The 12512-nt window shown below is 42.9% G+C and overlaps 1 protein-coding gene across 4 annotated transcripts in view; it reads right to left on the bottom strand.

The window, feature by feature from the left end:
* Positions 1-12512, bottom strand: part of LOC122540728 (arginyl-tRNA--protein transferase 1-like) — a 66289-nt gene that overhangs the window by 15976 nt on the left and 37801 nt on the right. For all 4 annotated transcript variants that reach the window (XM_087976475.1, XM_043676864.2, XM_087976476.1 and 1 more), the window contains one exon: positions 8966-9291. In XM_087976475.1, coding sequence (XP_087832601.1) covers positions 8966-9291 — 326 coding nt within the window. The remainder of the gene's footprint in view (positions 1-8965; positions 9292-12512) is intronic.

The following is a 12512-nucleotide window of genomic DNA, read 5'->3' on the forward strand; positions in this document are numbered from 1 at the left end:
TTTCCATTTTTTGGGGGCTAACCTGTCAGGACATAAAAGGAGAGATTCCAAGAAACAACAGAAGAAAAGGATTCTCTTTCTGAAATTAAATAGCATCTTAACCTCTCCCAGGCCATGAAGGCTAGGCAAGTCTGATGTTTGTTGTCCTGTTAGCCAGGAGATCCCAGGTCCAGTTCTGAACTAAATAAACCTGATCCCTGTATGCCTGATGAAGGGATTTTGCCCGATTTTACTGCTCTTTGGATGCAGCCTGAACTGCTGTGCTCTTCCAGCACCACTAATCCAGAACCTTGTTCTAGACTGTTTGCTCAACATCCACATGTCCAGAAGAACCCACTGGGTGACTATTGGCAGTAAGCACCTTGGGATAGTACCCTCCCCCTGGTCTGGGGCCCTACTGCAGGACTCAATAACCTCAGCACAAAGTGAAACAGAGAAGTCTCTTGGGTTACTGCAGTTGATAACCATTGGGTGGCTTTGCTGGAAACTACACATCAGGTTAAGCCTAGAGCTGTGTGATGCCCCCACTGTCGAAAACCTTACCAGACTTCATGAGAAAATTGTGATTAAAAAAAAAATGGGATGAGAACATATTTTTTTTAAAAAAACAAAAATTGAAATCTTCCAAATCTAGAGTCTTCCAACTTTTCTGGGAATTTTTTCCCCCACCTGTGGTGAGGTACCTCGATTTCTGAATAAACCTCAGCTATTTATTCTCATTGAACTTGTGGGAATCCTGCTCAATGTCATTGCCAACACTGCACTGGGCCTGGCTCTCAACTGGGGTACACCACTTTTGATGTGGCAACTGCTCAGCATCCACTCCATGGGAGATAATGACTGGTGTCTCCAGCTGAACATGTGAAAAACCATGGGCAATGTCCCATGTCACCATTGGATTCATCTGTTTGACTTTTAACAGGTTTTTTTATTAATTCCTAGAAACAGAGACAACACTCGGAAAGCTAGGAATTATTGCCCATTCTAAGCTGTCCTCAAGAGGCTGATGGAGAGCTTGGAGTTGCTGCAGCCCACGTGGAGATGGTGCACCCAGAGCACTGAAATGTTGACCCATCAGTGATTAATGATTGTTGAGGTCTGACCAAGCCACAATGGTATGATGTGCAGTGATGGTTTTTGCAAACATCTGCTGCCGTTGTTCTTCTACCTGAAGGTCACAGTTTTGAGAGAGGCTGCTGAAAAAGGTTTGTCAAGTTGCTGCAGTACATCTTGTAGATGGTACATGCCATTGTGCGCCAGTAATGAAGGAAGTGAATGTTTAATGTGGTGCCAATCACCTCTGCTTTTTCCCACATGTTGTTGACCTTGGCATGTTGTTGAAATTGTACTTACGCAGGCAAATGGAGGGCATTCCAACACACTCCCACTTGCACCTTGTAGATAATGGAGTTTCCTCAGCATGTTAAGAGGGGAGCTGCAGTGATGATGCTGTCACTTGAAATAAAAGTTATTGTGACCTGGAGTTTTTTTGAAGAGAGGTTGTAAAGGCAGAGGTAACGAAGTGGCGACTGCAGATGGCTTCAGGAGGCCTTTAGGTTTTTTTTTAAAACAGGTGTAACAATGGAAGAGGAATGGCCAGTTCTCACAGATCAGGCAAACTAGTTTTACTTTAAGCTGTAGCAGTCAGAAGCTGTTTGGGTCCCAGCAAAGTCACAACTTCAGTAAATGATTCCTAGCTGCTACTTTCTCATAAATTGTTCTTGATGTTGCTTCCTCTTGGTTGGGAGAACTGTTTGTAAGAACCTGTCTGAATTTACCTTTCTGCCAAGGGATGTTATGGGACTGTGTATGGGATGTTATTATACTGTAACACCTGATTAGTAATTGGAACTGTATTTATTATTCAGAAAAATTTTCCAATTGTTAAGTTATTCTAAATTCCTCCTGCTTTTGTTTGTATTTTAACTGTAGTATGTAAATAAGTCACAGAGTCATAGAGATGTACAGCATGGAAACTGACCCTTCGGTCCAACTCCTCCATGCCGACCAGATATCCCAACCCAATCTGGTCCCATTTGTGAGCACTTGGCCCATATCCCTCCAAACCCTTCCTATTCATATACCCATTCAAATACCTTTTAAATATTGCAATTGCACCAGCCTCCACCATTTCCACTGGCAGCTCATTCCATGCACGCACCACCCTCTGCGTGAAAACATTGCCCCTTAGGTCTCTTTTCTATCTTTCCCCTCTCACCCTAAACCTATGCTCTCTAGTTCTGGACTCCCCGATCCCAGGAATAAACTTTGTCTATTTATCCTATCCATGCCCCTCATAATTTTGTAAACCTCTATAAGGTCACCCCTCAGCCTCTGACACTCCAGGGAAAACAGCCCCAGCCTGTTCAGCCTCTCCCTATAGCTCAAATCCTCCAACCCTGGCAACATCCTTGTAAATCTTTTCTGAACCCTTTCAAGTTTCACAACATCCTACCGATAAGAAGGAGACCAGAATTGCGTGCAATATTGCAAAATTGGCCTAACCAGCATCCTGTACAGCCGCAACATGACTTCCGAACTACTGTACTCAATACTCTGACCAATAAAGGAAAGCATACCAAACGCCTTCTTCACTATCCTATCCACCTGCGACTCCACTTCCAAAGAATTATGAACCTGCACTCCAAGTCTCTTTGTTTAGCAACACTCCCTCGGACTTTACCATTAAGTGTACAGTCCTGCTAAGATTTGATTTCCCAAATGCAGAACCTTGCATTTATCTAAATTAAAAACCATCTGCCACTTCTCAGCCCATTGGCCCATCTGATCCAGATCCCATGTCGCACAAAGCCATGCTGACTATCCCGAATCAGTCCTTGCCTTTCCAAATACATGTAAATCCTGTCCCTCGGGATTCCCTCCAACAATTTGCCCACTATCGAATTCAGGTTCACTAGTCTATAGTTTCCTGGCTTGTCCTTACTACTCTTCTTAAATAATGGTACCACGTTAGCCAACCTCCAGGCTGTGCACCTCACCTGTGACTATCGATGATACAAATATTTCAGCAAGGGGCTCAGCAATCACTTGGCTAGCTTCCCACAGAGTTCTAGGGTACACCTTATCAGGTCCTGGGGATTTATCCATTTATGTGTTTCAAGACATCCAGCACTTCCTCCTCTGTAATATGGACAATTTTCAAGATGGCACCATCTATTTCCTTACATTCTATATCTTCCATGTCCTTCTCCACATTAGACAAAATATTCATTTAGTATCTCCCCCAACTCCTGTGGCTCCACACAAAGACCACCTGCTGATCTTTCAGGGAGCCTATTGTCTCCCTAATTACCCTCTTGTCCTTAATGTATTTGTAAAAACCCTTTGGATTCTCCTTAATCCTATTCACCAAAGCTACCTCATGTCCCCTTTTTGCCCTCCTGATTTCTCTCTTAAGTATACTCCCACTGCCTTTATACTCTTCTAAGGATTCACTCGATCTATCCTGTCTATACCTGACATATGCTTCCTTCTTTTTCTTAACCAAACTCGCAATTTCTCTAGACATGCAGCATTCCCTACACCTACTAGCTTTTCCTTTCACCCCAGCAGGAATATACTGTCTTGGGACTCTCATTATCTCATTTCTGAAGGCTTCCCATTTTCCAGCTATCCCTTTACCTTCAAACATCTGCCCTCAATCAGCTTTTGAAAGTTCTTGCCTAATACTGTCAAAATTGGCCATTCTCCAATTTAGAACTTCAACTTTTAGATCTGGTCTATCCTTTTCCATCACTATTTTAAAACTAATAGAATTATGGTTGCTGGCCCCAAAGTGCTTCCCCACTGACACCTCGGTCACCTGCCCTGCCTTATTTCCCCAAGAATAGGTCAAATTTTGCACCTTCCCTGGTAGGGATTCCACACATTAAATCAGAAAATTGTCTTGTACACACTTAACAAATTCCTCTCCATCTAAACCCTTAACACTATGGCAGTCCCAGTCTATGTTTGGAAAATTAAAATCCCCGACCATAACCACCCTATTCTTACAAATAACTGAGATCTCCTTACAAATTTGTTTCTCAATTTCTGTCTGACTATTAGGGGGTCTATAATACAAGGAGAAAGTGAGGACTGCAGGTGCTGGAGATCAGAGCTGAAAATGCGTTGCTGGAAAAGCGCAGCGGGTCAGGCAGCATCCAAGGAGCAGGAGAATCGACGTTTCCTGAAGAAGGACTCATGCCCGAAACGTTGATTCTCCTGCTCCTTGGATGCTGCCTGACCTGCTGCGCTTTTCCAGCAACACATTTTCAGGTCTATAATATAATCCCAATAAGGTTATCATCCCTTTCTCATTTCTCAGTTCCACCCAAATAACTTCCCTGGATGTATTTCCAGGAATGTCCTCCCTCAGTACAGCTGTAATGCTATCCCTTATCAAAAACTCCACTCCCTCCCTGCCTCCCTTTTTATCCTTCCTGTAGCATTTGTATCCTGGAACATTAAGCTGCCAGTCCTGTCCATCCCTGAGCTGTGTTTCTGTAATTGCTATAATATCCCAGTCCCATGTTCCTAACCATGCCCTGAGTTCACCTGCCTTCCCTGTTAGGCCTCTTGTATTGAAATAAATGCAGTTTAATGTATCAGTCCTACCTTGTTCTCTGCTTTGTCCCTGCTTGTCCTGACTGTTTGACTCGCTCCTTTTTCCAGCTGTACCAGTCTCAGATCGATCTCTTTCCTCACTATCTCTCTGGGTCCCACCTCCCCAACCCACTCCTCCCCCCACTAGTTTAAATCGTCCTGAGCAGCTCTAGCAAATCTAGGTCACTTCTATCTAAGAAGAGATTCCAATGATCCAAAAATGTGAACCTTTCTCCCATGCACCAGCTCCTCAGCCCCACTTTCATCTGCTCTATCCTCCTATTCCTACCCTCACTAACTCGTAGCACCGGGAGTAATCCAAATATTACTACCCTTGAGGACCTCCTTTTAAAATTCCCACCTAACTTTCTATATTCTCCCTTAAGAATTTCATCCTTTTCCCTTCCTATGATTTTAATACCAATGTGTACAATGACCTCCTGCTGGTCCCTCTCCCCCTTGAGAACATTTTGCACTCTCTCTGAGACATCCTTGACTCTGGCACCAGGGAGACAACACACCATTCTGATTTTTCGCTGCTGTCTGTGCCCCTGACGAGAGTCCCCTAATACAATCAATGGCTTTGAACCCAATGTACACCTCATTACATTAGAGCCAGTCTTGATACCAGCAACTTGGCTGTATATGCTACATTCCTCTGAAAGTCCATCACCCCCTACATTTTCCAAAACAGCATACTTGTTTGAAATGGGGTTAGCCACAGAAGACGCCTGAACTACCAGCCTACCTCTCTTGGAGTTAACTCATCTACCTGACTCTATCTGCAGCTTTTCTCCCTTCCTATAACTGCCATCCATCACAGCCCCTAGCTCTTGTAAATTCCTCATTGCCTCTCACTGTTACTCCAACCAATCCAATCTGACAGGATTTGCAACCAATGACATTTTTTGCAGATATAATCCTCAGTAATCTTTTAAACTCTCCCAAAATTCCCACATCCAACAAGAAGAACATGTCACTCTCCTCAAGGCCATTGTACTCCTTCCAATCTACAGACCCAGAAAATAGCACCGTCTTATTGCTCTCCAAAACATTGCTCCAGGCTAACTTAATACTTAAGGCTTATATTTTCAAAATTTGATCAAGAAACAAATCACAATAAAAACATATATTCAAGAAAGAACCCACTCTACTCACTATTGTAGATTTACAGCATGGTTATACTTAAAACTATTTACTTATCTGTTTCTGTGCTGTGACCTCTCCCAAGCTGTTCCTTCAAGATCAGTTGTGAATTTTGCTATTTGTTAAGTTTTCCTGGACGCACTCCGATGTCCAGCAATACATGAATTCAAACAGCAAAGGCAGCAACTGCGCAGATTCACAGCTGTGTCAGTTAGCAGTGTGGGTTTCTTTCTCTCTCTCCCTTACAGACCATGTGCTTGCTGCCTTTGTCTGCTTTTCTCTCTTTTAAAAATGCCATTGTTTTGACTTTTTTTCTCCAAAGTTCCAAAACAATTGCAACAGCATAGAGAACAGTGATTGCTGCACCTGGAATTCGAGGAAATCACCTCCAACACCTAAAATACCTCAAAACTAAAAGCAGCAGCCTGTTACAGCCAGAAGTTTTACCCATCCAGAAAAAGTTAGGGTCTAAGCTATCTTCTTAAAATATTTTGAAGGGGTCTGGTCTAATCCAAAACAGTGCTTACCACAGAATTCCAAGCTTCTGACCAGCTCAGGTAGCTACATGCCTGGACTATTTGAACCTCTGGTCAAATGGCAAAACCCAGGATGATGTTGTTCAGGGACTCATTGCTAGTAATGTCATTTAATGTCAAGTGAACATAATTAGGCTTTCCTTTTTGGGAGGATCACCTGCATTTGGTGTAGCATATTGTCTGACACTTATCACTCCAAGGCTGGATGCTGACCAGGTATTTCTGTCTGCAGGAATAGCCAACTCCATTATTACAACCATTACAAAGGAATCGAATAAAGCACACATCTATGAACTGCTGGCATTATGATGAAGAGAAATCATTGATGAAGCTGCCAAAGATAATAGACAAAGCTGGAGATGGTTATCAGGGAATTCCAACAACCGCATCTACCTTCATTCTATCCCAATCATCACCCAGATCACCCTAAATTCAATTTGACTCAAGCAATTCAGCTTATGTCCATGTTTGGACTAAGGCTGTACTGGAATCAGGAGGTGAGTGGTCCCAGTGAACACAAACTGTGAATCAGTGAGAAAGCATAATTTGATAGCAGTTTGCTTATGATTGGGGCAGAGATTACTAGGTTGTCCTGTTTTATTGATAATGATCAATGTTATGGAAATGTAATGAATGTTCACTGCACACTGTAAGGACATACCTAAAAGCATCACTGCCTGATTGTCCCCTGAGGACTTTTATAGCTGGATTCCATCATTCGCACCTCAAAGTATTTGCAAATTAACAGGATATTGAAGGTGATAGGTGGGCCCAAAGGATTGTCAAATAAGTGCATCAAGAGTGCAGCTTGAATCCTTATTGGACAGTGGATCCCAAGTTCAGTCGTAGACATTTGATCTCAGCTGGAACAAACAACTGGTCCCAGTGATCCTGGTTAAAGTGAGGAAAGAATATCTTTTCCTGGGATCTCAGTCTCAGTGGTCACCCAGCAAAGTCTATCAGAGCGCGAACGTGTGAAGTAAAAGTCTGGTCTGGACTTGACCCCTCTGGTCAAATAATATTGACCAGTCTCACATTTGAAGAGGATTCACTTGATTAAATCTTGGTTCAATACATTCTCATCTGTTATTGGGCAGATCATTCAGTCTCCGCTTACAGCATGCGTCAGGTAAACTATCTACAAACCAGGACCACAAAAGGAGTAGCTTGGAGAAGCTTCAAAGAACATAAAGATTCATCTTGACCCATCATAAAGTGTATGGCAGAACTAACTTCACTCTTCCTATTTCTCTGCTATTTACAATCCTCCCGTACCTGTGCTCTTTAATATTGTTCTTCCCTCAGTGTTTACTTTTTACAAACTAGCTGCAATCCTATTTTGCCTTTGTACTTCACCCTATAAACGGCCAAAGCACTGGAGCCAATATCCGACAAGGTCATATCGAGAGTCAAAAAGTGTGCCACTGGAGAAGCACAGCCGGTCAGGCAGCATCCAAGGAGCAGGAGAGCGGATGTTTCAGGCATAAGCCCTTCATCAGGAATGATGCTCACTGAAGGGCATATGCCCGACTCTCCTGCTCCTCAGATGCTGCCTGTGTTTTTCCAGCACCACACTTCTTAACTCTGATCTCCAGCATCTGCAGTCCTCACGTTCTCCAAGGTCACAATAAGGTGGATTTTAGGATGAAATCAAGGGAGATGGAGGCACATGATTACTTCACTCGACTAGGGATCCAGAGGCGCAGGCGAATGGTCGGGTGATATGACTTCAAATCCCACCATGATAGCTGGACCTTAAATTCTATTAAATTTGAAATTTAAAACATTAGTCCCATTAATGGTGATCATGAAACAAATACCGATGACTGTAAAACCCATCCAATTCACTGATATCTCTTAGAGACTGAAATCTGACCTATGTTCAACTCGAGATCCACAATAATGTGGCTGACTCCTATTGAGCTGCCACTGTAAGTGACTCAAAGGGATGCTGACCAATAACAGAGTTGTCATGTCCCATGAATGCATTAAACAAAACTGGTTTCAGGGAGTCTGCAGAAAGTTTCACATCTCTCTAGTTTCTTTTAAAAAGGGAAGGTGGTGGAATAATGGTAACGTCAGTGGATCAGTAGTCCAGAACCCCAGGTTAATACGCTAGAGGCATAAGTTCAAATCCTACTATTACGGATGGCAGAATTTAAATTCAGAATAAGCTAGCCCAATGGTGACCGAAGACTATAAGCCCATCTGGTTTATTAATGCTGTCCAAGGAAGGGAATCTGGCATCCTTACCTAGTCTGGCCTACATGTGACTCCAACTCTCAGCAATGTGGATGACTCTTAACTGATACCTGGCAATTATGTAAATGCTGACCTAGCCATTACCCCAATAATGAATAAAAAAATTGGAGAGAAATTCAAAATGAGTTGTAGAATGACCATCACCGATTTTACACAAAAGCCAGGTCTAACCATATCGTAACTGTGTGTCTGTCTCAGTCTAAACCTCTGTAATATATTGAATCACATGGAGTTGAGGCCTGAGGCAGATCAGCCATGATCTTAAAGAATCACAGGACAGGTTTGAAAGGCTGAATGACCTACTCCTGCTCTTTTGTTTTGAGTTAGGTGTTAAAAACTGCTCTGTGATCCCTCTGACTACAATGAACAAACAGGTTGTCTCGCTGATGGATGGGAGCTGGAATACAGATTCTTACCTCCAGCTGGTGCAATGATGTGACAGGCGTGTTGTCCACTATGAGCTCCTCTAATGATCTAGTATGGCTAGGCGCAGGCTTGGAATGGAGTGGAGGTGGGATGGGAGATGGGTGCACAGTGCTCATGGAGGTTTGTGACAAGGATGGCTGCGGAGCTGGCAAAGGAGCTGGTTCCTGACCTGGGGCCTTGCGCTCCGTCAGTCCCACCAGTTCCGACTCTGTGGAGTCCAGCTCTGCCTGATGCCCCCTCTCCGGGCTCTGTAGGAGCTCTGCCCGGCTCTCTTTGGCTTTGTGGCAGGTATGCATTTGAGAGTCCTCATCTTCAACTGGGGAAGAAAGAGAAAAAGAATGCTGTTGGGTTCATTGATTTGAAAGGCTACAATAAGACATTTCAGTGAATTCTCTGTAAATTTTCCAAGTGAGCTCCTCCTTGCTTGTATGCAGCAACTCCTGAAGAACAGTGCGTCAGAGGTGAGAAACACTTCATCATCTCAGCTACACACCAAACTAAACAGATTATCCAAGCTGTGTACAAATTGAAATAGGGTAAATATGATTAGAGAAATGAAAGCATGAATCAATGACTGGTGCAGCGGAAGTGGAGTTGGCTTTTCACGCACTAGCATCAGCACTAGGCACAATGAGGACCATATGGTTGGGATAGTGGACACCTGAGCTGCATTGGGAACAATGTTCTAGAAAGCCTCAAAACTGAGAAAATAGAAAAAAAAAAGAGTTTTAAACTAAAATGAGGGGACAAGGTTTTGATTGGATTTGATCAGATTTATCATAGTCACATGTATCCAAGTACATTGAAAAGCTTTGTTTGCGAGCAATATAGACAGATCATAGTAAGCAAAGACATAGATCATAGGTTGCTAAGACAGAGTGAGGCATACAACTTACACGAACAGGAGGTGGGATAACATTTGGGAAACTTTGGGTGGTATATCAAAGAATAGAGACAAGGTAAGACAAGGTATTAATATGGGACTATGTTAGGAAGGGGAACTGAGTACAAAAGTAACATTATAGATAAAGTTAGAGGTTTCAAAAATAATAAAGGACAAGGTTTAAGGCTCTGTATTTGAACTTACACAGCACTCAACACAAAACAAAACAAAATGAATGTATATAGTGCAAAGGAACAGTAAATAAGTATAATTACTGAGACATGGATTAAGACCTACACAATGAAGAGTGCATGGCATTTAAGAGGACAGGAGTTCAGTGGAGGGAATGAACATTCTGCAAATTAATGATGGCCTTAATACAATAGAGATGGAGAGCCCAACATCAGTAAACCACATTGTAGCAGCAGTTTTAGTCAAGTACAGAAATTATGAAAACAAGAAAGTGACTTCAGGGAGTGACGTACAGATCCCCAAGAGTAACAACACGTTAAGATAGAAGGAGAAATAATTGGATCTAGTTAGGAAGGTATGAAAAACAATCATAGGTGAAGGTGCAAAACGAAACCCAGATAAGCAGCTCCAATAATATTGTCAGGGTAGCTCCTTAGTACAGCACATTCTAGAAGTAACCAGGCAACAGGTTATATTAGACCTGATACTGTGCCCAATAAGGTAGGATTAATGATCTTGAAGTGCTGCTCGGTAATACCTTCTGTTTTAACTCCAGTTTCAGTAAACAGAAGGGTGGGTCCAAGATTAGCATTTTCAACTTAAACAAGGGCAATAAGGAGGGTGTGAAAAGACTTAACTTGCAAATTAGATTAAGAAACAGATCAATAGAAACTGTAGTGACATTTAAGGTGTTTTTCAGATTACACAAAATAGATACATTCCAACAAAAAAGAGCAATTCTAGCAGGAAGATCCACCATCCGTGGTTATCTAAAAAAGTTAAATATAATAATGTGGCTCAGTAATATGTACTGCTGCCTCACAGCTCCAGAGTCCCAGGTTCGGTTCCACCCTTGGGTGACTATCTGTGTGGAGTTTGCACATTCTCCCCATGTCTGCGTGGGTTTCCTCTGGTTGCTCTGGGTTTCTTCACACAGTCCAGAGATGTGCAGGCTAGGTGGGTTAGCCATGGGAAATGCAAGGTTACAGGGATAGGATGGGGGGGTGGGGGGGGTGCGGGGGCAGGGGGTAGGGGTGGTGGTGGGCCTGGGTGGGATGCTCTCTGAAAGGTCGTTGTGGACTCAATGGGCTGAATGGTCTGCTTCCACACTGTAGGGATTCTATAAATAAAAGATTAAAAGAAAAAGCGTGCAACTTGCAAATGGATGCATTTGAGAGTATTGGTCAACATGTAAAAAACAAAGAATGACAAAAATTAATAAAGAGGGTAAAATTAAAGTACCAGGGAACGTTAGCTACAGGTGAAAAAAGTTTCTATACATATTGTTTAAAATGGTCAAGTTAACACTGTCATGATTGCAATGAGGTCAGCCAGGTGGATCTTATAGAATGAGATTCCCTGATTGGACCAGATTAACAGCCCCAATCAGGGAGCCCTGGCTGACAGATATAAACAGGAGTAACAGAGGTTCTGTTCACTCTGAGAGCTGGCTCTGAGGGAGCCGGACCAGTGTCAAGGACCCTCCAAGTGTAAATAACGAATGACTTGGTGACAGGATACTGGCCTCTGTGGAGTTATTTCAAACAGTGAGCATTTTACAGATGGAATCCGGAATCATCGTAAATCAGGAAATGGTTTTGAATTTGACCATTTTATTTTTTAAAAAGCATTTTTGGGATGTGGGCTTTGTTGGCTGAAACAGTATTGGTTGCCCATCCCTAACTAACCTCAAGGTGGCAGTGGTACGCCCTCAATGCCTTTAGGGAGGGAGCTCCAGGATTTTCATCCCATGAGTGAGGAAACAGGGATATACTTTCTAAGTCTGGATGGTGAGTGACTTGGAAGTTAACAGGCAGCTGATGGCCCTTGTCCTTCTAAATGACAGAGGTCATGAATTTGGACTGTGCTGTCTAAGCAGACTAGATGATTTTCTGCAGTTCATCTTGTAGATAGTATACCCTGGTGCTACTGAGTATCAGTGGTGGATGGAATGCATGCTTGTGGATGAGATGCCAATTGGCCTGGATTGTGTCAAGTTTTTTTTGAGTGTTTTTAGAGCTGCCCCCATCCAGGCAAATGGTGAGCATTCCATCACACTCGATTCATAGCCTCTGACCTGCACCTGTAGCCACAAGATTTATATGGCTAGTCCAGTTCAGTTGCTGGTCAATTGTAAGCCCCCAGAATGTTGATATTGGGGATTGAGTGATAATAGCCGACTGTCAAGGGGCAACGGTTAGATTCTCTCATTGGAGATGGTCAGTGTCTGGCACGAATGTTACTTGCCACTTGTCAGCCCAAACCTAGATATTGTCAGGTTTTTCTGCATTTGGACATGTATCCAGTATCTGAGGAATAATGAATGGTGCTAATATTATGCAATCATCAGCGAATATCCCCAATTCTGACCTTATGATGGAGGGAAGGTCATTGATGAAGCAGTTGAAGATGATTGGGCCTAAGCCACTGCAGGAGTTCCTCGGGGTAGAGATGTCCTGGAG

The sequence above is a fragment of the Chiloscyllium plagiosum genome, unplaced genomic scaffold (genome assembly GCF_037043375.1).
Source record: "Chiloscyllium plagiosum isolate Xiang-an unplaced genomic scaffold, Cpla_swu_hap1 HiC_scaffold_29, whole genome shotgun sequence".
NCBI lineage: Eukaryota > Metazoa > Chordata > Chondrichthyes > Orectolobiformes > Hemiscylliidae > Chiloscyllium > Chiloscyllium plagiosum.